A 27,837-nucleotide genomic window follows, 5' to 3' on the forward strand; every position below is an offset into this window, starting at 1 on the left:
ATTTATATTCAACTATGACATTTTCGGCAGTCACAGAGAGACTGTTGTCAACTTCCGATCAAGATGATCCAATCACTATTTGATAGAGATTTGTTGCATGATAATTAAATGTGTCTCTTATCTGGCCACTGCTTCCACATTGTGACCAGATTCCCTGGTTCCTCCATGTACTGTATGCAAATGAATCCTACCTGCCTTGGACCTCCCCTATGACAAAGTATATTCCACAGAAAACAGTGCACTTTCATAGTCAATAATTTTATACTTTCATCATTACAGCCTAGTTTTGTTATCCAACGATTTAAGACTGGGCGTAATACTGTCTCTGTAAGCTCAACATGTCCATAGCTGTACAAATCAATATTCAGCGAATCTCATCCATAAAAAGTCACCACACAAATGAGAATATCTGGATGTGTGTACAAAGAAAATGAATGCACATTATAAATAAAAATGACACTTAGGCCCTAATGCACACAGTAGAAACAGAAACAGGTTAAGTTACGGAGTAGGTAGGCTACAGTGCATCTCCGAATGGTGCAAAGCATCTATCCAAACAGGTCTGGACAGGGTTGATCTTTACGCATTGATGTTGACATATGTTGTCTTAATATTACTGTAATCTTGTATTGTAAAAAATGGCACTTTTAATGGCACTCCAATCGAAATTAGATAATGCAGAAATAAATATACACTGGAAACCGTGAATTTGACAGTAGCTTACAGTCAGCTCGTGGCAAGTAAAATTCAGTATTTCATATTATAGTACACCTACTGTAATATAAATATGGTATCAAAGCAAGTACTGTGTAATGACACAGTACAATAGCATAAAATTGACAGAATTATACTGTAAAAAAGTACATGCCATAAACTGAATTAATTAATGAATGGATGAATGAAATTTGATGAGGGGATGGGTTTGTATGTCACATTATTTTACTGTAATTACAAGGGATTGGTGCATGCAGGTTGGCTGCTAGGAAAAGTGTTTACAAACATTACAGCATATGAATGGATATTTGGTGTTTTATATCACTTGTAGTTTTAGAGGCCTTAAAACCTGTTGAGGACAGAGGGCGCTGTTTTCACTTTGGGGGAAAATCGTGCCTAATTTAAACGGCCTCGTACTCAATTCTTGCTCGTACAATATGCATATTATTATTACTATTGGATAGAAAACACTCTCTAGTTTCTAAAACCGTTTGAATTATATCTGTGAGTAAAACAGAACTCCTTTTGCAGCAAACTTCCTGACAGGAAGTGGAAAATCTGAAATCGATGCACTGTTCTAGGGGCTGCCTATTAAAGTCCTTGATATTTATTAGTTTAGATGCACTCCATACGTCTTCCACTAGATGTCGACAAGCAGTGAGAGAAGAAATTGAGTGTGTAACTTGATCTGGGCTCGAATCATAGCTCTTGGCATGACGTGTCACCAGTTTCCTGTTTTCTGGAGAGCGCGAGAAGGGACCTGGATTTGCCTTCTGATAAGCTGTCGTTATGGACGACTAATATCTCCGGCTTTGATTTTATTTGATACATGTGACAATATCATCGTAAAGTATGTTTTTTCAATATAGTTTAATCCGATTATTGAAATTTTTTCAGGAGTTTTGCCGTGTTCCGTTCTCTTCCGTTTGTTGACGATGGAGAGATTCACGCCACTTGGCAAGTGTGCTTGCTAAATCGAGAGGGAAAAAGGCCGTTCTAAAACCAAACAACGATTGTTCCCGACAAAGGACCCCTTGTACAACATTCTGATGGAAGATCAGCAAAAGTAGGACCCATTTTATGATGCCATTTCATATATCTGTCGAACATGTTGTACTAGTCGTTGGCGCCCAGCTTTTGGGTACTCTCTCGCTATACCTAAGCTGGATGTCGTAATGAAGTTATTTTTAGAATTCTAACACGGCGATTGCATTAAGAACTAGTGTATCTATCATTTCCTATACAACATGTATTTTTTAGTTATGTTTATGAATAGTTATTTGGTCAGAATATGTGTGTCAGAAAAAATGTCAGAAAAATATCCGGATGTTGTGGGAAAAAGATGCTACGTTAGCACAACGTTAGCACAATGTATAACCACTGATTTCAGCTCTAAATATGCACATTTTCGAACAAAACATAAGTGTATGTATAACCTGATGTTATAGGACTGTCATCTGATGAAGCTTATCAAGGTTAGTCAAAAATTATATATCTTGCTGGTTTATTCGCTATCGCTAACGTGCCTATTGCTATCGCTAACGTGCCTTGATGAATGAATGCGGTAGTGTGGTAGGCTATTGTAGTAAGCTAATATAATGCTATATTGTGTTTTCGCTGTAAAACACTTAAAAAATCGGAAATATTGGCTGGATTCACAAGATGTTTGTCTTTAATTTGCTGTACACCATCGATTTTTCAGAAATGTTTTATGATGAGTATTTAGGTATTTGACGTTGGTGTCTGTAATTATTCTGGCTGCTTTCGGTGCAATTTCTGATTGTAGCTGCAATGTAAACTATGATTTATACCTGAAATATGCACATTTTTCGAACAAAACATAGATTTATTGAATAACATGTTATAAGACTGTCATCTGATGAAGTTGTTTGTTGGTTAGTTTGGTTGGTTCTTGGTTAGTTAGGTTGGCTTTGTGCATGCTACCTGTGCTGTGAAAAATGTCTGTCCTTTTTTGTATTTGGTGGTGAGCTAACATAAATATATGTGGTGTTTTCGCTGTAAAACATTTAAAAAATCGGACATGTTGACTGGATTCACAAGATGTGTATCTTTCATTTGCTGTATTGGACTTGTTAATGTGTGAAAGTTAAATATTTCTAAAAAATATCTTTTGAATTTCGCGCTCTGCCTTTTCAGTGGAATGTGGGAGGAGTTCCGCTGACGGAACGCCAGAGCCAGACACTTTAACAAAGCCTTCCAAATTAGCAGCTACTACAGGGCAGAACAGACCAAAAGAGACATGGACAAATTCTGTGGGGTGTATTTACAGTACCATTCGAAATACAGCAATTATTTACCCGCTCACAACATTTTCACACAGTGCACCATCATTTACAATATTCTGCAGTAAAACATACTTTACTGTTGATATTCCAAAAATTTACAGAAATTTACAGTTTTGCGTTACAGTGCATCTTTTTATTTAGTTTTGTCATTTCTCTTTTTCGGAGGGGGGTTACAGGTACAAAAACAATCAAATAACTGACAGCATAGGATTCAAGTATGATGCTAAATAGTCTTGGGTGTTAGCCTGGGTGAAGTTACAGGAGAGATTGTGTTACTTTCATCCCACCAATGTAAACTGAGGACTTGGAATAAAATAAAGTTTAAGCACATGTCATTGTGTCTTCTACTTCCTATTGCTTTTATAATTTTAGCAAAATATCAACAAGTGACTGAATGTTTGAAAATTATATATGACATAATTAGAATTACGCCTTAATCAATTGACTTGATCGATCAGCTTCTCACATCAGCTTTTATCGGCAGGATAGTGGTTAAAAATACATATCTTTATGATTCTGGGGGTCAATTACATTATGTCAACCCATGGAAATGTGATAAGCATGATGAGTTTGCCGTTTGTGACGAGAATAAAGATGTTTATGCAATCAAGACACGAGGAGCATGAATGACAAGGGCGACAAGGGCACCTGATCGGTATGGGCCAAGCATGAATAGTCATTAAAAACGGTGAAAAACACTCCTACTACATTGTCATTAAAGTGAGGTGAGAAAATGATGGTTAATATAGCTATTATATGATCCATTTTAGTCAAATTAATATTGTAAGGCAAAATATTGTGGTTGCGCATTGCAATGTTGACGCATGGTTCATTTCCATAAATATCAAACCTATAGCATTAATTATTCAAATAGACACAAACATGAAATTATGGCTGATAGTACATTTGTTGAAAGTAACGAGCATTACAAACCAGAAGCATGGCGATAAGACAGATATTGTGCACTTCTCGCCAGCTGTTACTTCTGTCCCAAGGCAGTGTTACTCCGAACCCGCTGGCAGGTACAAAAGTAACTTTGCCGGAGTTCTGTTCACGGTCTATTTCATTTCAACTCATTTACCCTAGAAATTAAATTAAAGTCGTTAATTGTTGAGAACACATATAGTGCAAGTTGTTTCTCATAAAATAGGGTGTCTCTCGCTCTATCAATCTCTGAGTAATTAGGAAAAAAGCTAAAAGTGTTACTTTTGTGCTGGTTCTCCCCCACAAGCATAGTGGCAGGGGTTGGAACCTAAATCATTTCCCAATCGTTTAGTTCTGAACAGAACCATTATTTTTGTGAATTTCGTTCCACTGTTCCGACCAGCAAAATAAAGTTCTGGACAGGATTGAACGCCAGAAAAGTTATTACATTACTTCACCAATGGAGCGGGAAAGCTATTCAATTTTGCGGGTGAGAAGAGCTTGGCATGAAGAGCTGGGCATCTTGTTGTAATGACACTATCTGAATTAGGCCCACATACTTATACCTACGGAGGAGCAGCTTCTATGAAGGCACTTTGAATGTCTTTGAACTTCAGAGAGTTGGCTTAACTAACGTTTGACCAGAGATATCCCTTGATCATGACTAAGATCCAATACGTTACACATAATGGCGCCTAGAGTTTGAGAGGTAGACCAGAGCTAGTTTACAAGCTAGCTAACAAACTTGTATGTGCAAGGAAATAAAATAAAACTTGGCAGGTGGCAGGCAGGCAGGCAGACACTGGAATAAGTTTCTGAGTGACAGTTAATGCTTACATAGGTACCTTGTTGCGTTTTTTAGTGGGACTGGAAAAAAATGCCTGGAATGTAAATTAGCGTTATTAACCTCTAAGCCATTGGGGGGTACTAAGCTAACATATGGAATTGTTTTAAGATTATCATTTAGTTATTGGATTTAGAATTTTAGGACCCCTTTAGGTATACATTTCTTTTGTTGAATTTGGCCTTTACTGCTATAGTCCATTGCATTGAATAACACATGAATAATGGTGCTGGAGGGGATGGCTGCCATTTTATGGGATCCTTACCAACTGAGCTATTTTGTAAAAAAAAAAAAAAATCTGCATTGTTTGTAACTTATTTTGGACATAATGTTGCTTCTACCATCTCTTATGACCGAAAATAGCTTCTGGACATCAGAACAGCAATTTCTCACCTCACACTGGACAAAGATTATTTATTTAATGAGACCGATGCAAAGGATATACTGCTTATCCGAGACCAGGACTAAATCCCTGTCATTCGCGTGAAGAAAAGATGGAGATATCGAGGGCGGAGGTCAGAGGGCCTTGTGAGAATTCGTCAGCCAGTGGGTAAACCGCTACTACCCTCCATCTCCATCCAATGTGTAATCACTGGAAAATAAACTGGATGATCTATGATCAAGACTATCCTATCAACGGGACAGTAAAAACTGTGATATTTTGTGTTTCACCGAGTCATGGCTCAATGACAACATGGATAATATAGAGCTGGGTGGGTTTTCAGTGCATCGGCACGACAGAGCAGCTACGTCTGGCAAGACGAGGGGTGGGGGTGTGTGTCTATTTGTCTATTTGCGCAATGTCTAATATTAAAGAAGTCTCGAAGTATTGCTTGCCTGAGGTAGAGTACCTGATGATAAGCTGTAGACCACACTATCTACCGAAAGAGTCCTCATCTATATTATTCGTAGCCGTCTATTTACCACCACAAACTGATGCTGGAACTAGGACCGCACTCAACGAGCTGTATAAGGCCATAGGCAAACAAGAAAATGCTCATCCAGAACTGGCACTGCTAGTGGCCCGGGGACTTTAATGCAGGTAAACTTAAATACCTAATTTAAACCAGAATGTCACGTGCAAACAGAGGGGGGAAAAAACTATAGACCACCTTAACCCCACACACAGAGATGCATACAAAGCTCTCCCTCGCCCTCTATTTGGCAAATCTGACCATAATTATATCCTCCTGATTCCTGCTTACAAGCAAAACTTAAGCAGGAAATACCGGTGTCTCACTCAACACAGAAGTGGTCAGATGACGAGGTAACTACGCTACAGGACTGTTTTGCTAGCACAGACTGGAATATGTTCCAGGATTCATCCAATGGCATTGAGGAGTATACCGCCTCAGTCACCGGCTTTTTCAATAAGTGCATTGACGACGTTGACCCCATAGTGACTGTACGTACATATCCCACCCAGAAGCCATGAATTACAGTCAACATCTTCACCGAGCGAAGGGCTAGAGCTGCTGCTTTCAGGGAGCGGGACACTAATCCGGATGCTGATAAGAAAACCCACTATGCCCACCGACGAACCATCAAACAGGCAAAGCATCAATACAGGACTACGATTGAATCCCACTACACCGGCTCTGATGCTCGTCGGATGTGGCAGGACTTGCAAGCTATTAAAGACTACAAAGGGAAACCCAGCCGCGAGCTGCCCAGTGATGCAAGCCTACCAGATGAGCTAAAAACCTTTTATGCTCGCTTCGAGGCAAGCAACACTGAAAAATACATGAGAGCACCAGCTGTTCCAGACGACTGTGTGATCACGCTCTCCGTAACCGATGTGAGCAAGACCTTTAAATAAGTCAACATTCACAAGGCCGTAGGGCCAGACGGATTACCAGGATGTTTACTCAGAGCATGCGCGGACCAACTGGCAAGTGTCTTCACTGACATTTTCAACTTCTCCCTGACTGAGTCTGTAATACCTACATGTTTCAAACAGACCACCACAGTCCCTATGCCCAAGAAAGCGAAGGTAACCTGAGTAAATGACTACTGCACCATAGCACTCACGTCAGTATCCATGAAGTGCTTTAAAAGGCTGGTCATGGCACACATCAACACCATCATCCCGGAAACCCTAGACCCACTCCAATTTGTATTACGCCCCAACAGATACACAGATGAAGCAATCTCAACTCCACTCCCCATCTGCCCTTTCCCACCTGGACAAAAGTAACACCTATGTGAAAATTCAGCTCAGCGTTCAACACCATAGTGCCCACAAAGTTCATCACTAAGCTAAGAACCGTGGGGCTAAACACCTCCCTCTGCAACTGGATCCTGGACTTCCTGACGGGCTGCCCCCAGGTAGTATGGGTGGGCAGCAACACATCTGCCACGCTGATCCTCAACACTGGGGCCTCTCAGGGGTGCATGCTCAGTCCTCTCCTGCACTCCCTGTTCACCCACGACTGCGTGGCCTAGCACGACTCCAACACCATTATTAAGTTTGCTGACGATACAACAGTGGTAGGCCTGATCACTGACAATGATGAGAAAGCCTATAGGGAGGAGGTCAGAGATCTGGCAGTGTGATGCCAAGACAACAACCTCTCCCTCAATGTGAGCAAGACAAAGGAGCTGATCGTGGACTACAGAAAAAGGAGGGCCGAACAGGCCCCCATTAATATCGACAGGGCTGTAGAGGAGCGGGTCAAGAGTTTCAAGTTCCTTGGTGTCCACATCACCAACGATCTATCATGGTCCAAACACAACAAGACTGTCGTGAAGAGGGCACGACTACATTTTCCCCCCAGGAGACTGAAAAGATTTGACATGGGTCCCCAGATCCTCAAAAAGTTCTACAGCTGTACCATTGAGAGCATCCTGACCGGTTGCATCACCGCCTGGAATGGCAACTGCTCGCCATCCGACCGCAAGGCGCTACAGAGGGTAGTGCGTACGGCCCAGTACATCACTGGGGCCAAGCTTCCTGCAATCCAGTACCTATATAATAGACGGTGTCATAGGAAAGCCCATAAAATTGTCAGACTCCAGTCACCCAAGTCATAGACTGTTTTCTCTGCCACCGCACGGCAAGCCGTACCGGGGGGCCAAGTCTAGGACCAAAAGGCTCCTTAACAGCTTCTACCCCCAAGCCATAAGACTGCTGAACAATTAATCAAATGGCCACCGGACTATTACATTGACCCCCACCCCTTCCATTTGTTTTGGCACTCCTGCTACTCGCTGTTTATTATCTATGGATAGTCACTTCACCCCTACCTACATGTACAAATGACTTCTAACCTGTATCCCCACACACTGTCTCGGTAACGAAACCCTGTGTATACAGTATAGCCTTGTTATTGTTATGTTATTGTGTTACTTTGTATTATTTTTTACATTAGTTTATTTGGTAAATATTTTCTTAACTCTTCTTGAACTACACTGTTTGTTAAGGGCTTGTAAGTACTGTAAGTATTTCAAGGTAAGGTCTACACTTGTATTCGGCACATGTGACAAATAAAGTTTGATTTGATTTTTGAAGAAGTGATGTGTGAAGTACACCTAGTTTACTGAAACGATTCACATTTGAGTGTCTCGGATTCACTTTTACTACATTACGTCTAGTTTATGAGATCAGGCTGGTTATTTTGGCAATAGCGTGAGAAAACAGAATAGCTTTTCCCACTTGCAACATCAAACAGCGTCACTGGTTGATGTTGTGCCTACACTCTTAAAAATCTAATCAAAAACCAAATAAGGTTATTGAGAGCAATGCCATAGGGGAACCATTTTAGGCTCTCTGAAGAACCATAAATTGGATGGTTCTTTGAAGAACCATAGAAAAATCCCAAACCAGAAATGTTCTGGCCCTCCAGGATCAACATTGAATAACCCTGCTGTAAGGTTTCAAACCTTATTTACATATTTCCCAGGGTGCCTTTTGAGTGAATTTTAGAGTTACCAGTGCCACCTGTGACTGTGTTTGCTAGTGACAGAGATGTTGTTGTTGCATTCATTCATAAACAGTTCTGTGGCCCTGGAGTAAATAAGGTTTTAAGTGAATATCTTCTCATTAAAGTCTTTAAATGATTAAAATATACATTTCACAAGTTTTTTGTTGTTGGTAGGAACAGGTTTCATTGTAACACAGAGACCTGAAACTCATAGTTTACAAGCTACATCAGACCTGCAAGTCACATTATGCTGGTTTGCAAAGTGATGTGCAATTCTTATTGGAATACAGCCGAAGTGAGGATATCCACCATTTGGATGTTTTATTCACCATCAACCTGCATTCAGAAGGACTGCCAGGGTTAGAAGGACTAAGGTACCAGACTACCTTAAACAAATCATCTGGAATAACCATTTCTGTAACGAGGGCAATAAATCCAAGTCACAGATTCAAATAGTTTAGAAAAATGTATGCCATTTATATTTGCGTTGCATAAGATTAATTAATTGATTAATGTACATGTGAAAACATAGATATTGGAACAAACAATTCTAAAACTCAACCTGTAATAGAGCATGCTGGGAAATATGATAATGATGGGCATGGTTTTGGTTGAACTCTTGTATTAACACTGGGATTCTTTTACACCACTGAGTGTTAATTTAACTACAGTGTTAATTTAACTCTTGACTCAACACTAGAAATGTGACACTGAAAAATCAACACTAGTTAAAACCTCTCTAGGGTACGTGAGACGGTAGCGTCCCACCTCTTCAACAGCCAGTGAAACTGCAGGGCGCCAAATTCAAAACAACAGAAATCCCATAATTAAAATTCCTCAAACATACATGTATTTTACACCATTTAAAAGATGCACTTGTTGTAAATCCAGCCACAGTGTCCGATTTCATAAAGGCTTTACGACGAAAGCAAACCAAACGATTATGTTAGGTGAGTGCCTATTTACAGAATAACACAGTCATTTTTCCAGCCAAAGAGAGGATTCACAAAAAGCAGAAATATACACTGCTCAAAAAAATTAAGGGAACACTTAAACAACACAATGTAACTCCAAGTCAATCACACTTCTGTGAAATCAAACTGTCCACTTAGGAAGCTACACTGATTGACAATAAATTTCACATGCTGTTGTGCAAATGGAATAGACAAAAGGTGGAAATTATAGGCAATTAGCAAGACACCCCCAATAAAGGAGTGATTCTGCAGGTGGTGACCACAGACCACTTCTCAGTTCCTATGCTTCCTGGCTGATGTTTTGGTCACTTTTGAATGCTGGCGGTGCTCTCACTCTAGTGGTAGCATGAGACGGAGTCTACAACCCACACAAGAGGCTCAGGTAGTGCAGCTCATCCAGGATGGCACATCAATGCGAGCTGTGGCAAGAAGGTTTGCTGTGTCTGTCAGCGTAGTGTCCAGAGCATGGAGGCGCTACCAGGAGACAGGCCAGTACATCAGGAGACGTGGAGGAGGCCGTAGGAGGGCAACAACCCAGCAGCAGGACCGCTACCTCCGCCTTTGTGCAAGGAGGAGCACTACCAGAGCCCTGCAAAATGACCTCCAGCAGGCCACAAATGTGCATGTGTCTGCTCAAACGGTCAGAAACAGACTCCATGAGGGTGGTATGAGGGCCCGACGTCCACAGGTGGGGGTTGTGCTTACAGCCCAACACCGTGCAGGACGTTTGGCATTTGCCAGAGAACACCAATATTGGCAAATTCGCCTTTGGCGCCCTGTGCTCCTGAGAGAGCAGGTTCACACTGAGCACATGAGCACATGTGACAGACGTGACAGAGTCTGGAGACGCCGTGGAGAACGTTCTGCTGTCTGCACCATCCTCCAGCATGACCGGTTTGGCGATGGGTCAGTCATGGTGTGGGGTGGCATTTCTTTGTGGGGCCGCATAGCCCTCCATGTGCTCGCCAGAGGTAGCCTGACTGCCATTAGGTACCGAGATGAGATCCTCAGAGCCCTTGTGAGACCATATGCTGACACATGCACATTTGTGGCCTGCTGGAGGTCATTTTGCAGGGCTCTGGTAGTGCTCCTCCTTGCACAAAGGCGGAGGTAGCGGTCCTGCTGCTGGGTTGTTGCCCTCCTACGGCCTCCTCCACGTCTCCTGATGTACTGGCCTGTCTCCTGGTAGCGCCTCCATGCTCTGGACACTACGCTGATAGACACAGCAAACCTTCTTGCCACAGCTCGCATTGATGTGCCATCCTGGATGAGCTGCACTACCTGAGCCACTTGTGTGGGTTGTAGACTCCGTCTCATGCTACCACTAGAGTGAGAGCACCGCCATCATTCAAAAGTGACCAAAACATCAGCCAGGAAGCATAGGAACTGAGAAGTGGTCTGTGGTCACCACCTACAGAATCACTCCTTTATTGGGGGTGTCTTGCTAATTGCCTATAATTTCCACCTTTTGTCTATTCCATTTGCACAACAGCATGTGAAATTTATTGTCAATCAGTGTTGCTTCCTAAGTGGACAGTTTGATTTCACAGAAGTGTGATTGACTTGGAGTTACATTGTGTTGTTTAAGTATTCCCTTTATTTTTTTGAGCAGTGTAGATAAAATGAATCACTAACCTTTGATGATCTTCATCAGATGACACTCATAGGACTTCATGTTACACAATACATGTATGTTTTGTTTGGTAAAGTTCATATTTATATCCAAAAATTTGAGTTGACATTGGCGCCTTACGTTCAGAAGTTCCAAAACTTCCTTTGATTTTGCAGAGAGCCACATCAATTTACAGGAATACTCATAATAAACATTGCTAAAAGATACAACTGTTATGCATGGAATTTTAGATGCACTTCTCCTTAATGCAACCGCTGTGTCAGATTTCAAAAAAAGCTTTACGGAAAAAGCAAACCATGCAATAATCTGAGTTGGCGCTCAGAGCCCAATCAAGACACAAATATATCCTCCATATTATACAGTCAACAGAAGTCAGAAATAACATTATAAACATTCACTTACCTTTGATGATCTTCATCAGTATGCACTCCCAGGAATCCCAGTTCCACAATAAATGTTTGTTTTGTTCGATACTGTCCATCATTTATGTCCAAATTCCTCCTTGTTGTTCTAGTGTTCAGTACACTTTCCAACTCACGACGCGCGGGCAAGTCCAGTGGAAAGTACAGACGAGAAGTTATAAAAGTTATATTACAGTCTGTAAAAACATGACAAACGAAGTATTGAATCAATCTTTAGGATGTTTTAAACATAATTCTTCAATAATGTTCCAACTGGAGTATTCCTTTGTCTTCAGAAGTGCGATGGAACAGAGCTCGCTCTCACATGAACGCGCATGGTCAGCGCATGTTCAGCTCATGATAAACCTTACTCAATCCCCTCTCCTTCGGCCCCACTTCACAGTAGAAGCATCAGACAAGGTTCTAAAGACTGTTGACATCTAGTGGAAGCCTTAGGAAGTGCAACATTACCAATATCCCACTGTATCTTCAATAGGAGCTGAGTTGAAAATCGACCAACCTCAGATTTCCCACTTCCTGGTTGGATTTTTTCTCGGGGTTTTGCCTGCCATATGAGTTCTGTTATACTCACAGACATTATTCAAACAGTTTTAGAAACTTCAGAGTGTTTTCTATCCAGATCTACTAATAATATGCATATTCTAGCTTTTATGGCTTTGTAGCAGGCCGTTTACTCTGGGCATGCTTTTCATCAGGACGTGAAAATACTGCCCCCTACCCTGAAAGAAGTTACTGGCCAATTTTCTGTGTGCTATGAAAGTGACACATCTGCAGGCTTTCATATATTTCAATAACATTTAAAAAATCTGAAGCACCATAGATGTCATGTCAAGAACCCCACACTTAACTCAAATGTTCTTTATCAGGAAAAGCTATCCAAGGAACCTTAAACCTCTACAGGATCGGTGTGTTCCCCGCGGGATGGTTGAGCTAAAATGCGCTAATGTGATTAGCATGACGTTGTAAGTAACAAGAACATTTCCCAGGACATAGACATATCTGATATAGGCAGAAAGCTGACATTCTTGTTAATCTGATTGCACTGTCCAATTTACAGTAGCTATTACAGTGAACGAATACCATGCTATTGTTTGAGGAAAGTGCACAGTTATGTACTTGAAAATATATCAATAAACCAATTAGGCATATTTGGGCAGACTTGATACAACATGTTGAACAGTAATGCAATGGTTCATTGGATCAGGTTAAAATGTACACATACACTGCTGCCATATAGTGGCCAAACTCTAAATTTCGCCTAAACTGGAATAATACATTGTGGCCTTTCTCTTGCATTTCAAAGCTGAAGAAAATAAAGCATGTTTTTTTCATTGTGTTATCTTTAACCAGATGTAATGTGTTATATTCTCCTACATTAATTTCACATTTCCACAAACTTCAAAGTATTTCTTTTCAAATGGTATCAAGAATATGCATATCCTTACTTCAGTTCCTGAGCTACAGGCAGTTAGATTTGGGTAGGTCATTTGAGGCGAAAATTGAAAAAAAAGGTTCCGATCCTTAAGGCTGAAGAAGAACCATTTTAACTACCTTTATTTTTTTCAGTGTACAGAGAGCGCGACATGTGGGCACCGTCTGTTCCAATATAAATATTGAAGTGTTGTTGTATTGAAATAAGCTCGCTGATCGGACGAACGCGGGCCAATCAGAAGCCCTCAGATCAGTACACCTTCTTTTCAGAAATCATTCATAACGCCGATGCCTCAAACGTTTTTACGAGGACCCTGGTATAAATATGGCTGGAGTAGTTAGTCATTTTTCCAAAATGAAAGGATAGAAACTAAGGAACAGAAACGAATCCTGGTTATGTGTCCTTTACCTAACCTTTGATAACTACTTTTATTCCTTGTTCTATATTTAGTCTACCAGACTCTCCGTTTACAATGAGTGGATTATTTCTGAAAAATGTATTGGTGGCAGCAGCGGTATGTTGCTCGGTGCTGGTCACGGTGGCACTGGGGTCTCTGTTGGGGTCCCCGGTGTTAGCGCAAGAGCCGATCCGATGCGCCCCGTGCGCGCCGGAGAAGCTGAGCGAGTGTCCAGTGGTGGCGCACGGCTGTGTGGAGGTTCTGAGTGAGCCGGGTTGCGGATGCTGTCTTGTCTGCGCCCTGATGACGGGGGAACTGTGCGGAATCTACACGGCGCCATGCGGGTATGGACTGAGGTGCACCCCAATACCCGGCGACCTCCAGCCGCTGCACTCCCTTATTCGCAGCCAGGCGGTGTGCATGGCGAGCCCTATTCCCCAAAACCCAGGTATTCAACCCCATATTGCAGAATGCTTTGCCTATAGATAGCTTATACATTGCATATATGTCATATATCTTTAATAGACCTATGATAATAATAGCCCATGTGTTTTATCGTTTTAATAGCTGATTGATAATGATAGGCTAATAATAATTAGATGGCATATTATTCATAATTTACAAATGTATTTGTGCAGAAGTGCAATACTGTGATTTCTGCCCTTTCCCTTCTTGACACTCTCATTCCCTCTTTTCTCCAGATCGAGGAGAGGTGGACGCTCCCAGAGACTCAGGCCCCTGCTTCACGAGCTACCCTCCTGGCCACAACAAGTCCTTCGATCCCCCGTCTGCCGCGGACGCGCAGGAGAGCATGAAAGCCAAAGTCAGCGCAATCAGGAAGAAACTGGCGAAGCAGGTGAGCGATCATGGAACATTTAGTAGCCGTTTTGCAACTATAATTTAATATGCTTAAAACCAAAGGATGTTTGTTGGTGGGTATTAAGCGTCATACCGCAAGGGGGCGTTCGAGTGCCTTTGAAGTTTGTGTGTGTGTGTGCGCGCGTGCGTATGTGTGTTCTTTAGCCTACCTATGACCTATCATGGAACTATTTGACTAAATAGGCTACCAGTGTTTTGCCACAACAGGCCTTGACTGTGTGGGTTGATAGGATAGAACAGCAGCTCTAGATGACTAGTGAGATACTCTATCTAGTATGTCACCCATGTAGCCTGTTCAGAGACGCATTTAGAAGCGAATTAACATAGATAAAACACTTAAAATAAACAGAAAGTCCCCAAATATACAGAAAGTCCCCATCTCAAGTAAGTGACCCCCATTCTCTCTCCTCCCAGGCTCCCTGTCAATTGGAGTTGCAGAGAGCTCTGGAGAAGATCGCTAAGTCACAACAGAAGCTAGGAGACAAACTGGCCAGGTTCTACCTGCCAAACTGTGACAAACACGGGCTCTTCAAAGCCAAACAGGTAGATATACCTTATCTGTGTGTGTGCACTTGGCATTGGTGCCCAATTCATGATTCCTGTCAGTGTCAAATAATCTCACCTGGTTGTGTGTGTGTGTGCAGCCAATATTGTGCCAACTACAGCTCCATAAAGAATAATGTGTATTCAGGCAGAGATTTGTATAGCAATGTTTACACCTTTGAGCACATTCAGCTATATTCGCTTTGATGTCATTGCCTTGGCGCAGTGTGACTATACACGCGTGTGTGCCTCTTTGTGTGTGCTCCTGTACATTCGTGTCTTGGAGTTGGTGTGTGTTTACCTCGTACTGTAGGTTGCGGCTGCACACAGATGAGGGTCATAGCATATCTGAACAGGTGGTTAAGTTGTGTAAAAAAGACCCAGGGATTCTAATATCTCTCTCTCTCTCTCTCTCTCTCTCTCTCTCTCTCTCTCTCTCTCTCTCTCTTTTTACTTTTCTCTCACCAGTGTGAGTCGTCTCTTGATGGACAGAGAGGCAGGTGTTGGTGTGTGTCCTCCTGGAATGGAAAGAAGATTCCAGGATCCACTGATCTGTCTGGAGATGCAGACTGTTCTTAAGAGATCAACCACTGATGCAGAACACACACACACTAACACGCACGCACACACACACTGTAAACCACTGATTTTCTTTTGATACTTGTTATTTATTAATTGTCCATGGCGGTGTTTGATATTCAGGTACACACTATCACTGTGGGACTGATGACCCCTGACCTTCAATCCCTGAATCCTGATCCCGTCCCTCCCAACCAAAGAGAAAATCCATGTTTTTTCTGAAAAGGAGATTTTTATATTTTAATGCATTTTCTTTAACTCTACAGCCTTACTTATTTCACATTATGTACTGTATGTATCCATTTGTAATTGTATTTTAATATTTATATAATTTAGCCTTATTTTCATTATTATCATTATTATTATTTGTGCATTATTATCAGTGTATAAAGTGTATATATGTATCGACGCCCTGAGTTACTCCATGTTGCTCTGGGCCCAGTTTTCCAAAAGCATCTTAAGGCTAAGTTAATCTTCAGAACATTCATAGGGGCATCGTTAAATCTCCGAACTGTTTCCCAAAACTATCATTACTAAAGCTGCACTTGAAAACACTCATTATTTACCGACTGCCTCAGACCACTCATAGAACAGCTGTGTCGTTAGATGTGTTTTTCACTTCATACACAGAAGAGCTCTGCTGAACATAGAATCGAGATGTTTATCTGTCTCTCTGTGACCGCCGATAACTTCACAACGAAGTTGACTACAAACAGAACGTTGCCAATGTCTTTGCTAGTGTTACAAACAAGCAAACGATTAAAAGATCCTTCAAATGAAAAATGAGATGACTGCGTTAAAAGATAAATAGCCTTCCTACAGTATGTTCTACATAGGCCTATATTTCAATGATATTGAAATCTATTTCATGTTCATTCAATTGAGTTTTGCTTTGCTATTTGGTACATTTTGCCTCAATATATCTCATGATATGTAGCCTAACATGTGATCTGCCAAATCTTGACAGTGCATTATTAAGGGAAAGGGAAAGGGGAATAGTGAGTCAGTTGTACAACTGAATGCCTTCAACTGAAATGTGTCTTCCACATTTAACCCAACCCCTCTGAATCAGAGAGGTTCGGGGGGCTGCCTTAATCGACATCCACGTCTTCGGCGCCTGGGGAACAGTGGGTTAACTGCCTTGCTCAGGGGCAGAACAACAGATTGTTACCATGTCAGCTCGGGGATTCGATCCAGCAACCTTTCGGTTACTTTATAGGGTAAGAATTAGAATAAGCCACTTCAATATTTGCAGCCTGTCACGCCCTGACCTTAGAGAGCCTTTTTATTCTCTATTTGGTTAGGTCAGGGTGTGACTAGGGTGGGCAATCTATGTTGTATTTCTATGTTGGCCTGGTATGGTTCCCAATCAGAGGCAGCTGTCTATCGTTGTCTCTGATTGGGGATCATACTTAGGCAGCCTTTTTTCCACCTTAGTTTGTGGGATCTTTATTTTGTATAGTTGCTGTGTAGCCTGCAGAACTTTACGTTCGTTTTGTATTTTGTTATTTTTCAGTGTTCATTTTAAATAAAATAAGATGTTCGCCTACCACGCTGCACCTTGGTCTCCTCATTCAAACGACGAGCGTAACACAGCCATAGGTGATACTATCTCTCTAGGAGCTGATCCGTTGTCAGTATTGTGGAATAATTATAATGACCTTGGCCGTTGCAGGAAAAATGCATCCTTAAAACACTCATAAGACTAAATTCCATCGCTATCGGGAAACTGGGTCCAGGTCTTTAGAAGTTTGTCTGGTGGTTTACTTTTGAAACGAACCAAACAAAAGCACTGTGTGACCCAAATTCATTTTAGAAGGATTTCTAAATAGTATGTGACTTTTAATTGTTTTTCATGTTCACTGACATGGTTTTGTTTGTTTTTATTTCTGATATGATTCATACATGATGACACTCGGCTACATCAGTGAATGCAGAAAACGACTAATTTGGACATTCTTACCTTTCAAGAAACTCAATGTGGGTTTTGCAGAATTGCATGATGGGTAATGCTCCTGCATTGTCCCTTGTTCTGATGGGTGTCTACCTTGACCTACCTCTCTTTACTGACTGCCATCACTGTTCTTTATATAACATGAACGCATTATGAGAGAGAGAGAGAGAGGGAGAGATTATTCCAAAGTGACTGACTGCTCACTCATGTACACTTTTGTAATTGAGATGTGTTGTAAAAAAAGAAGATGTATTTAATTAAAACGTTTAACCTCAAATATGTTATCTTGGTCATCGTGTTGCCAAACAAGACTACATTGAAAATAAGCCTTCTGGCTTTGTGCTTTTATCCTCAATCATTAATGTATGTAATGTTGTCTTTGGCTGGAGCAGCCTATTATTTTTAATGATCAAATACATTCAATCAATAAATCAATCAGTCTTTATGCTCCCTTACCAGAAGCCCTGTTTATACCTGCCGTTAACATGCGTCCTTCGTCCTGATTTTGTCCTGATCTTGACATGATCTTGTCTGTTTACACTTCTAAGATCTGATCACAATCAGATCACAATGCATCTTTTAATTGTCTACTGACAAAAATGAGGACACAATCAGTGTCCTCATGGACAAGATCTGTAAAAAAGGCTACATGCTTGAACCAGGTATAAATAGGGCTAGAGAGAGTCATAGCTCAGCCCTGCCCGTCCGCTCTCTCTCTCTCTCTCCTCTCTTTGCCTTTTGACCCGCTCTCTGTTTGTCTTGGTTGAATGCAGGTATTTCCCTCAACGTCCCCAACGTGCCCACTGCCAGCCTGCCTGGCACCACCACATTCATTTAAGTTTTTTACAAATTGACCTATCGCTTTATCTATCGTCTTTGCCACATTCCAGGGCTGAAGGAGAGAGAGAAAGAGAGAGAGGGGGAGAGAGAGAGAGAGATAGGGCGAGGGCGAGAGAGAGAGAGAGAGGGCGGGGGCGAGAGAGGGCGAGGGCGAGAGAGAGTGAGAGAGAGAGGGCGAGAGAGAGAGAGAGAGAGAGGGCGAGAGAGAGAGAGAGAGAGAGAGAGAGAGAGAGAGAGAGTGAGAGTGAGGGCGAGAGAGGGCGAGAGAGGGCGAGAGAGGGCGAGAGAGAGAGGGAGGGAGAGGGAGAGAGAGAGACAGAGACAGAGATTTGATGAGAAAAACAGAACCTCTGAACCTTTTCATCAACTATCCAAAAACATTCCTCTGGTCATCTTTTTGGTTGCCAACTGTCTCCCCATCTGTTCGAACATTTGATGTAAACAATTTATTGATTGTAGGCCTACTTACTATAACTCTGAATTAGACAGTATTGAGTGCTGAATGTACTACTCAGCTCTCTGAGGTAATATAGCCTGACTCGTAAAAACGCCCTCAAGCCATTCAACAGTAAATACAAATTGTGTTTATTTTTTATTTAAAAAATATGTTCAATATACATTATATTTGAACAAAATAATTTTCCATTCTCAAAGGAAAGAAAAGCTGTGTGATTTTCTAGTTTAGTAACATGAAAAGCTTATATTCTTTAAAGAATCAAAACTCTTTAAATGATACAATTTGAATAAATAAATACATTTAAAAAAAAGTACAATTACCCGTGAACAACAGAGAGATTCTTATGTGACCAGTGGACCCAGACTGAGACAGAATGGCATGGCGTGCATGTTGGCTTGGCGTGCACATTGGCGTGCACAGAGAGAAGTAGTGGAGTAGTGACCGACTGACTGACAGAGAGTTCCACTGGATGACAGACCCATAGGAAAACACAACAGGATTGGGTTTAGCCACATTGTCAATTCAGGAAGTTAACATTTTGAAATTAACATTTTCCTCATTAAGAATTTTAGAATACTGTATTGAGTGCATTGAAACAATCATGACCCAACTCTGTTATACACCTATTAGACAGACCAGTGACCTGAGTGCCTGAGTGACTGACTGATAGTTACCGTGGGCAACAGACCCGGAGATATACGGAGTTTACAAAATAATGATACTGCTGAGAAACAGAAGAAAGAGTGTTAATTAAAATATAAACATTAATTAGTAATTATATTCTCCAAAATACACAGAATCAACTTCCACTTGGTGGTAGGGGAGAGTGGGGTAAGTTGAGACATTTTTTACATTCAACATCACTTGAATGTAATCACACATTAAGGGAAATATATAATATTATTTCTTACAAAGATATCTACATATATTTCAGGATGTTGTGTATCCACAGAAATAATCAGTATTCATGTAAACATTACAGCTTTGAAAACATAGCTTCTCCAAAAAAAGTGGTCTTTGTCACAACTTACTCCGGGTATGGGGTAAATTGAGGCGCAGAACAGGGTAAGTTAAGCCTCCTGCAAATTTCTGTACTGAATTAAATATTTCCACTACTTTTTTAAAACCATGTCTATCTTTATTTCCCAAAAACAATTAAACACAATCACTTGTTTGTCTTTTAACCATTTTAAGCATTGTTTAACACAGGCTTAACCTCGAACCAACACTTTGTACTTTTTTAACGTAGGCCAGGCCCTGTTGTTGCCTCTTATTCCGGCGATAATGCCTTGCGTTACGCCTGGGAAGAAAACACTTCAATAGCCTCAACTTGCCATTGGCTCAACTTACCCCAAGGCAACATTTTTACTATATTAGCCCACACAGCTACAAGGACACACTTTTATGCTAGGTTAAAGACCTCATATTGAAGCTTATAGAGACGCCAAATTATGTATAGAACAATCTTAAAAGTATGTGCTTTGGTTTAGATACAAGCATCATAAAACGTTTAGCACAATAAATTCATTTGACTTGCTGAAAATCTGTTTTTTGGACGTAACTTGCTCACCACTTTTTCCATGTGGTTTCTTCCTTCACAGACTCCATGAAATGATTACCTCTTCCTAAATATTTGTTCAAATTATTAATTTTGTGTATATTTTCCTCGAAACAAGGTCGGTTCAACTTACCCTTTGGCTAGACTTACCCCAATCTCCCCTACTATTGGAAAGTCACTGAATCCTTTATAAGAAAATAAAACGTAGTTTGGATCAGCTTTGAATTATTTCTTAGATAAATGACTTCTTTATTTACTTCATTTTATGTACAGTACACACAGCGCCTCCGGAAAGGATTCAGATCCCTTGACTGCTTCCACATTTTGTTACGTTACAGCCTTATTCTAAAATGGATTAAATACAACATATTTTTCAGCAATCTACACACAATACCCCATAATGACAAAGCGAAAAAAGTTTTTTAGAATTTTAGCTAATATTTTAAAAATAAATGTACATAAATATTCAGAACCTTTGCTATGAGACTCGAAATTGAGCTCAGATGCGTCCTCTTTCCATTGATCATCCTTGAGATGTTTCTACAACTTGATTGGACTCCACCTGTGGTAAATTACATTGATTGGACATGATTTGGAAAGGCACACACCTGTCTATGTAAGGTCCCACAGTTGACAGTGCATGTCAGAGCAAAAACCAAGCCATGAGGTCGAAGGAATTGTCCATAGAGCTCCGAGACAGGATTGTGTTGAGGCACATATCTGGGGAAGGGTACCAAGACATTTCTGCAGCATTGAAGGTCCCAAAGAACACAGTGGCCTCCATTATTCTTAAATGGAAGAAGTTTGGGACCGCCAAGACTCTTCCTAGAGCTGTCCGCCCGGCTAAACTGAGCAATCGAGGGAGAAGAGCCTTGGTCAGGGAGGTGACCAAGAACCTGATGGTCACTCTGACAGAGGTCTACAGTTCCTCTGTGGAGATAGGAGAACCTTCCAGAAGGACAACCATCTCTGCAGCACTCCACCAATCAGGTTTCTATGGTAGAGTGGCCAGACGGATGCCACTCCTCAGTAAAAGGCACATGACAGCCCGCTTGGAGTTTGCCAAAAGGCACCTAAAGATTCTCAGACCATGAGAAACAAGATTCTCTGGTATGATGAATCCAAGATTCAACTCTTTGGCCAGAATGGCAAGCATCACGTCTGGAGGAAACCTGGCACCATCCCTACGGTGAAGCACGGTGGTGGCAGAATCATGCTGTGGGGGTGATTTTCTGCGGCAAAGACTGGGAGACTAGTCAAGATTGAGACAAAGATGAATGGAGCAAAGTACAGAGAGATCCTTGATGAAAACCTGCTCCAGAGTGCTCAGAACCTCAGACTGGGGTTAAGGTTCACCTTCCAACAGGACAACAACACTAAGCACACAGCCAAGACAACGCAGGAGTGGCTTCGGGACAAGTCTCTGAATGTCCTTGAGTGGCCCAGCCAGAGCCTGGACTTGAACCTGATCTAACATCTCTGGAGACCTGAAAATAGCTGTGCAGCAACGCTCCCCATCCAACCTGAAAGAGCTTGTTCTAAAAACCAGTTTTTGCTTTGTCATTATGGGGTATTGTGTGTAGATTGATGAGGGGAAAAAACGATTTAATCAATTTTAGAATGAGGCTGTAACCTAACAAAATGTGGAAAAAGTTAAGGGGTTTGAATACTTTCTGAAGGCACTGTATGTCTATTCAGACACATAGCTTACAGGAAAAAAATTATAATAATTACGAAGACACACAAATAACAGGGAAGGAGGCAGGGCATTAGCTTAAACATAATTTTTTGCAACTCGCCGTAAATGAAGTGCTCTAACAAAATGTCATATAGTACCAGCGGGTTGGTTGGTTTGAAGTTGTTTTTTAAAAGTAACTTTGTAGCTGATTCAGTGCAACCAAGCTACTGGGCTAGCATTCCTTCTCGTGCACTCTCCACTGTTAAAGTCTGCATCTGAAATATCATCCAAATATGGTGCCATTTTGGACACAGGATATGCGTCATAGACGAAGCAGGAAGCACCTCTAGGAGAACCACGCCCCTTTCCTCAGACCCCCTGTCTGCTTCTTAAGTGCACATTTGGTGCTGTGTCCATCTTGTGGAGTTGTTGGCATAAGATCATACAAGCATCTCCAAGAACAATATAAATGAAAAGAAAACACACTTTGCATTGAATGTAAATTCCGAGGAGTGCTGTTTATTTACTAGGCTGAGTAAGTTCACTGTCTGAAGTCCTGGTGTAGCATATATATATATATATATATTGTTATTGTTGATTGTAGTTCTTGTTGTTTTGTTCTACAGTGCTATAAACCTTGTCAAATGTTGCCACTATGGAAAAGGTACAGAATTATTGCTATGCTATGGGAGGCAGGTAGTCTAGCGGTTAGAGCTTTGTGCTAGTCCGAAAGGTTGGTAGCTTGAATCTCCAAGCTGACAAGGTGAAACATCTGTTGATGTAAACAAGGCACTTAACTCTAATTGATCCAGGGTTGCCATTGATAATGGAAGACCTGGCATTGACCTCACTCTCCGAGGGTGTCTCAGGTGGAGTAGGGATATGCAAAAAAAACACATTTCCAATTTCACGTGTATAATACACTCTTGTATAATAAACAGGACAAATATAAGCACCTACCTAATTATTTATAATTGGTCCAGATTTTCTTTAACTGCAAGGAGCGATATGGGGGAGTGGATGCAGCTAAAGTGCTTTAAGTGCTTGCGCTTGGGCTCGAAGAATGGGGACCTATTGAAGAGAGAGCAATCCAGTCTCACCGAGCATGCCCAGGCTAAAGGACCCTACAACCGGCCATACTCACCATAAACAGGAAGAGGACTGCAGATAGAGGGACCAAGTTGCTATGACAACAATGCTGGTCTTATTTCCTGACTGGAGGAGTGATGGTTTGGCAGTTAAGCTAGGCTAGGCGAACCCACCAGCTAACTAACCAGACCAGACTCCAGGGCTGAATGGTGGTAAAACGATGTGAGCACCTGTGAGGACTGCAGAAGGCTAAGGAAGGACTATGGGAAGGGGAGGGATAGGAGTTAGGGATGGGGGGAGAGGGGGCGGAGAGGGTGAGGTGGGCAGTGTGGGGTTTTAAGGCACCGTTATTGGGCACTGTCTCCATTCGTTCCCCCCTAAACCTGTAAATGTGACGCAGCACATCGGGTTGGACAAGCTGGTTGCTTTGGAGACAGTGGGAAAGGCCAGTGTTGTCCAAGATGGCATGAAAGAGATCAGAGGCTGGCCAAACCATAAGCCTTCACTTCATAATGATGGACCCTGAGAAAGAGGAGGAGTTTCTGCATGACAGGATGGAAGGGGGCTGGATTTGGGTTTGGGTGTTCTAACATCTCTAAACTGATCTTAGTGAAAGACAGCATTTACACACGCATACACACACAAACACACATCCACACGTTGAGTTGGGTCACAGTCACTCACACTTTAAATACAGTGGAAAAGTCCCTCCTTCGTCTCTCTCTAAAAGAATAGTGCAGATGATTCGTTTCTCTCTCTCTTGTTTCAATACAAGGTGAAGGAGGTTCCCATAGCACAGAGCAGATAGCTGTAGATGATGGACAGAAGGCTTGGCCTATTAGGCTGTGCTCCCCCAGTCTTCTCCCTCCCTCCCCCCTCTGTCCCCCCTCCCTTCCCTACCCGGCAGTCATGTGACCTGAGGTCAACAGTCTGGCGCTCTTTTGACTGTGCTTTGTGAAGTGCCGGAGTGAAAAAAAGTCTCTCTCCTATTCCTTCGTTCTTTCTCTCCATCCATCCATTCTCTCTCTGCTTCTCATTTGTTCTCCAGGTTGTTGCACTGGGATTCTCCTCTCTCCTTTCCATCGTAGCTGGGGAGAGGCTGACCGTACTTATCCACACACCAGCAGTAACCTCGCTTCCTCCCTTTGGATGGACGGCACTGCAGAGAGAGAGACAGAAAGAGAGTGAGAAATAAAGAAAGATATAGTTACATTTAATTCAATATAACAACCAACCTTCTATCATATAAAACGCTTTTCAACTTTGACAAACTAGAAAGGGAGTTTTTTTCTGTCAGACGTGTGCAGCCTTCACCAAGCTGTATCTCATAGGCAGATAACACCAGTATGGGAAGGACTAACACACTAACACCATTCAACTAGCCCTGGCAGCCTAGAAACACTCCGAGAGCGAAAGAGGAGAGAGGGATAGAGAGACAGAGTAACCTCCTGCCAAATGTATGACCATATTAGAGACACATATTTCCCTCAGATTACACAAATCCACAAAGAATTTGAAAACAAACCCAAGTTTGACAAACTCCCATATATACTGGGTGAAATACCACAGTGTGCCATCACAGCAGCAAGATTTGTGACAAGTTGCCACAAGAAATAGGCAACCAGTGAAGAACAAACACCATTGTAATACAACCCATATTTATGTTTATTTATTTTCCCTTTTGTACCTTAACCATTTGCACATCGCTACAACACTGTATAGACATAATATGACATTTGAAATGTCTTTATTCTTTTGGAACTTCTGTGAGTGTAATGTTTACTGTTATTTTTTATTGTTTATTTCACTTTAGTTTATTATCTATTTCACTTGCTTTGGCAATGTTAACATGTGTTTCCCATGCCAATAAATCCCTTGAATTGAATTGAGAGAGAGAGAGCTTTTAGAGAGAGGGGGAGACCGGCCGACTGGGTAAAGGGTAGAAAGACACAGGGGATAGGGTAGAGAGGGACGAAGTAAAGGGGGTGAGGACACAAAGGGGGTGAGGACAGAGAGAGGGTAAGAGGACAGAGAGGGGGTGAGGACAAAGAGGGGAAAGAGGACAGAGAGGGGTTGAGGTAAGAGGACAGAAAGGGGAAAGATGACAAAGAGGGGAAAGATCATCGATTTGAAACAGATTAGCGTTTTCACGGAGAGCACATAAATTGTTGATCCAACTCAAGGTGTCAGAAAAAAATGACGCACCCCCCTCCCCAACGTAAAAAATATTTTACATTTAACACACTCTTCCGGTTGCTGACAATGATCAGCTAGGGGGAAATTATAATTATAAATATATCAAATATATGCAATCAATTTTCCACCAACAGGTTTCTGTGCCTATGCACCAAACAACCAATAAACAAAACATACCGACATGGTTTGCATTTTCAACACCACGATAAATAGACTATCAATCTGGACAAACAGAAAACACATCCCTCCCTACCCTGTAGGCTTACCCAGTACCGAAAGCTTGGCTTGACAATCTATGAATGTCATTAAACTTTTTGGTGTTTTGTAACAGATGTCTCTTTCCATTCATCAAATTGCCTCTGCATAGTTTGGGTAGATTGATTTATTTTGTCAGTTAAAAAACACTACATGCACAGGAGGTTGGTGGCACCTTAATTGGGGAGAACGTGCTCATGATAATGACTGGAGCGGAATCAGTGGAATTGTATCAAATACATCAAACACATGGTTTCCATTCCATTTACTCCGTTCCTGCCATTATTATGAGCCGTTCTCCACTTAGCAGCTGCCACTGACTACATGACCATGTGGACACCTGCTCGTGGAACATCTTATCACAAAATCCTGGGCATTTATATGGAGTTAATCACCACTTTGCTGCTATAACAGCCTCTGCTCTTCTGGGAAGGCTTTCCACTCGATGTTGGAACATTGCTGCGGGAACTTGCTTCCATTCAGCCACAAGAGCGTTATTGTGGTTGGTCACTGATGTTGGAGGATTAGGCCCCCAACATCCCAAAGGTGTTCGATGGGGTTGAGGTCAGGGCTCTGTTCAGGCCAATCAAGTTCTTCCACTCCGATCTTGACAAACCATTTCTGTAATGACCTCGCTTTGTGCACGGGGGAATTGTCATGCTGAAACAGGAAAGGGCCTTCCCCAAACTGTTGCCACAAGGTTGGAAGCACAGAATAGTCTACAAAGTCATTGCATTGTATGCTGTAGCATTAATATTTCCCTTCACTGGAACTAGGGGGCCTAGGGCAAACCATGAAAAACAGCCCCAGACCATTATTCCTCCTCCACCAAATGTTGCAGTTGGCACTATGCATTCGGGCACTATGCATTTGGGCAGGTAACGTTCTCCCAAACCCAGATTCGTCCGTCGGACTCCCAGATGGTGAAGCGTTTTCACTGCTCCAGAGTTAAACGGCAACAAGCTTTACATCACTCCAGCTGATGCTTGGCATTGAGCATGGTGATCGTGGGACTTGTGTGCGGCTGCTCGGCCATTGTAACCCATTTCATGAAGCTCCCGACTAACAGTTATTGTGCTGACGTTGCTTCCATGGGCAGTTTGGAACGTGGTAGTGAGTGTTGAAACTGAGGACAGACAATTTTTACCCGCTACGCGCTTCAGCACTCGGCGGTCCTGTTCTATGAGCTTGTGGGGCCTACCACTTCGCGGCTGAGCAGACCTACTTATGAGCAGACCTACTTAATTGTCAGATGGCAGCCAAGCATCGATCATCATGTCACCAGAATAAGACCCTTGGTATTTATTGAAAGGAGCATCAACCTCATCACTGTGCACTTTCACCACCCTGTGAAGTTCATCATAACTTAATCTGAAGCCTAATAAACTGCATGCTTTCCCATGATGTGGTGATACATTTGATCAGACATGTAGGCTACTTTACTCGCGTGAAAAGGTTGGATGGAAACCTGGTTAAGCCATTTTGAGGATGCTGGAATTTTATTTTGGACGAACGTGCGCATGCCTACAGGAGACTTTTGAAGTAGCCTGATCAGATTAAAGCATGTTTATGCCACACATAAAAGGTAATACAACATTTCAACGCTAAATATCTAAGCTATATTGTAGCGGTTGGTTCTAGGTGCATGAGGAACAGCTGCTCGGATTGTTCCGGACGACTGTGTGATAACGCTCTCGGTAGCCGATGTGAGCAAGATCTTTAAACAGGTCAACATTCACAAAGCAGCGGCGCCAGACGGATTACCAGGATGTCTACTCAAAGCGTGCGTGGACCGACAGGCAAGTGTCTTCACTGACATTCTCAACCTCTCCCTGACCGAGTCTGTAATACCTACATGTTTCAAGCAGACCACCATAGTCCCTGTGCCCAAGGAAGCGAAGGTAACCTGCATAAATGATTACCGCCCGTAGCACTCACGTCGGTAGCCATGAAGTTCTTTGAAACGCTGGTCATGGCCCACATCAACAGCATCATCCCGGATACCCTAGACCCACTCCAACAGATGACACAATCTCAATCGCTCTCCACACTGCCCTTTCCCACCTGGACAAAAGGAACACCTATGGGAGAATGCTGTTCATTGACTACAGCTCAGAGTTCAACACCATAGTGCCTACAAAGCTCATCACTAAGCTAAGGACCCTGGGACTAAACACCTCCCTCTGCAACTGGATCCTGGACTTCCTGATGGGCCAACCCCAGGTGGTAAGGGTAAGCAA

At 42.1% G+C, this 27,837-nt stretch overlaps 2 protein-coding genes across 2 annotated transcripts in view; one reads left to right on the forward strand and one right to left on the reverse strand.

Annotated features, from left to right (window-relative positions):
• Positions 1-13,394: 13,394 nt before the first annotated feature.
• On the forward strand, positions 13,395-16,642 carry LOC120051895 (insulin-like growth factor-binding protein 1). The gene is made up of 4 exons (XM_038998782.1): positions 13,395-14,017; positions 14,271-14,425; positions 14,863-14,991; positions 15,460-16,642. Exons 1-4 carry the CDS (start codon positions 13,645-13,647, stop codon positions 15,568-15,570), a joined length of 768 nt encoding a protein of 255 aa, XP_038854710.1. The 5' UTR covers positions 13,395-13,644; the 3' UTR covers positions 15,571-16,642.
• Positions 16,643-24,100: 7,458 nt separating this feature from the next.
• LOC120051896 (insulin-like growth factor-binding protein 3) overlaps positions 24,101-27,837 on the reverse strand; it is a 56,604-nt gene continuing 52,867 nt past the window's right edge. The window contains exon 4 of the mRNA XM_038998783.1: positions 24,101-24,305. Coding sequence (XP_038854711.1) covers positions 24,180-24,305 — 126 coding nt within the window. The 3' untranslated portion in view covers positions 24,101-24,179. The remainder of the gene's footprint in view (positions 24,306-27,837) is intronic.

The sequence above is a fragment of the Salvelinus namaycush genome, chromosome 8 (genome assembly GCF_016432855.1).
Source record: "Salvelinus namaycush isolate Seneca chromosome 8, SaNama_1.0, whole genome shotgun sequence".
NCBI lineage: Eukaryota > Metazoa > Chordata > Actinopteri > Salmoniformes > Salmonidae > Salvelinus > Salvelinus namaycush.

What these genes read in the sequence shown, in the direction of transcription:
- LOC120051895 (XM_038998782.1), top strand. Translation starts at nt 13,645, where the DNA reads ATGAGTGGATTATTTCTGAAAAATGTATTGGTGGCAGCAGCGGTATGT. An exon ending in CCCTATTCCCCAAAACCCAG is followed by an intron (nt 14,018 to 14,270) that starts GTATTCAACCCC and finishes TCTTTTCTCCAG; the next exon opens with ATCGAGGAGAGGTGGACGCT. An exon ending in GGCTCTTCAAAGCCAAACAG is followed by an intron (nt 14,992 to 15,459) that starts GTAGATATACCT and finishes TTCTCTCACCAG; the next exon opens with TGTGAGTCGTCTCTTGATGG.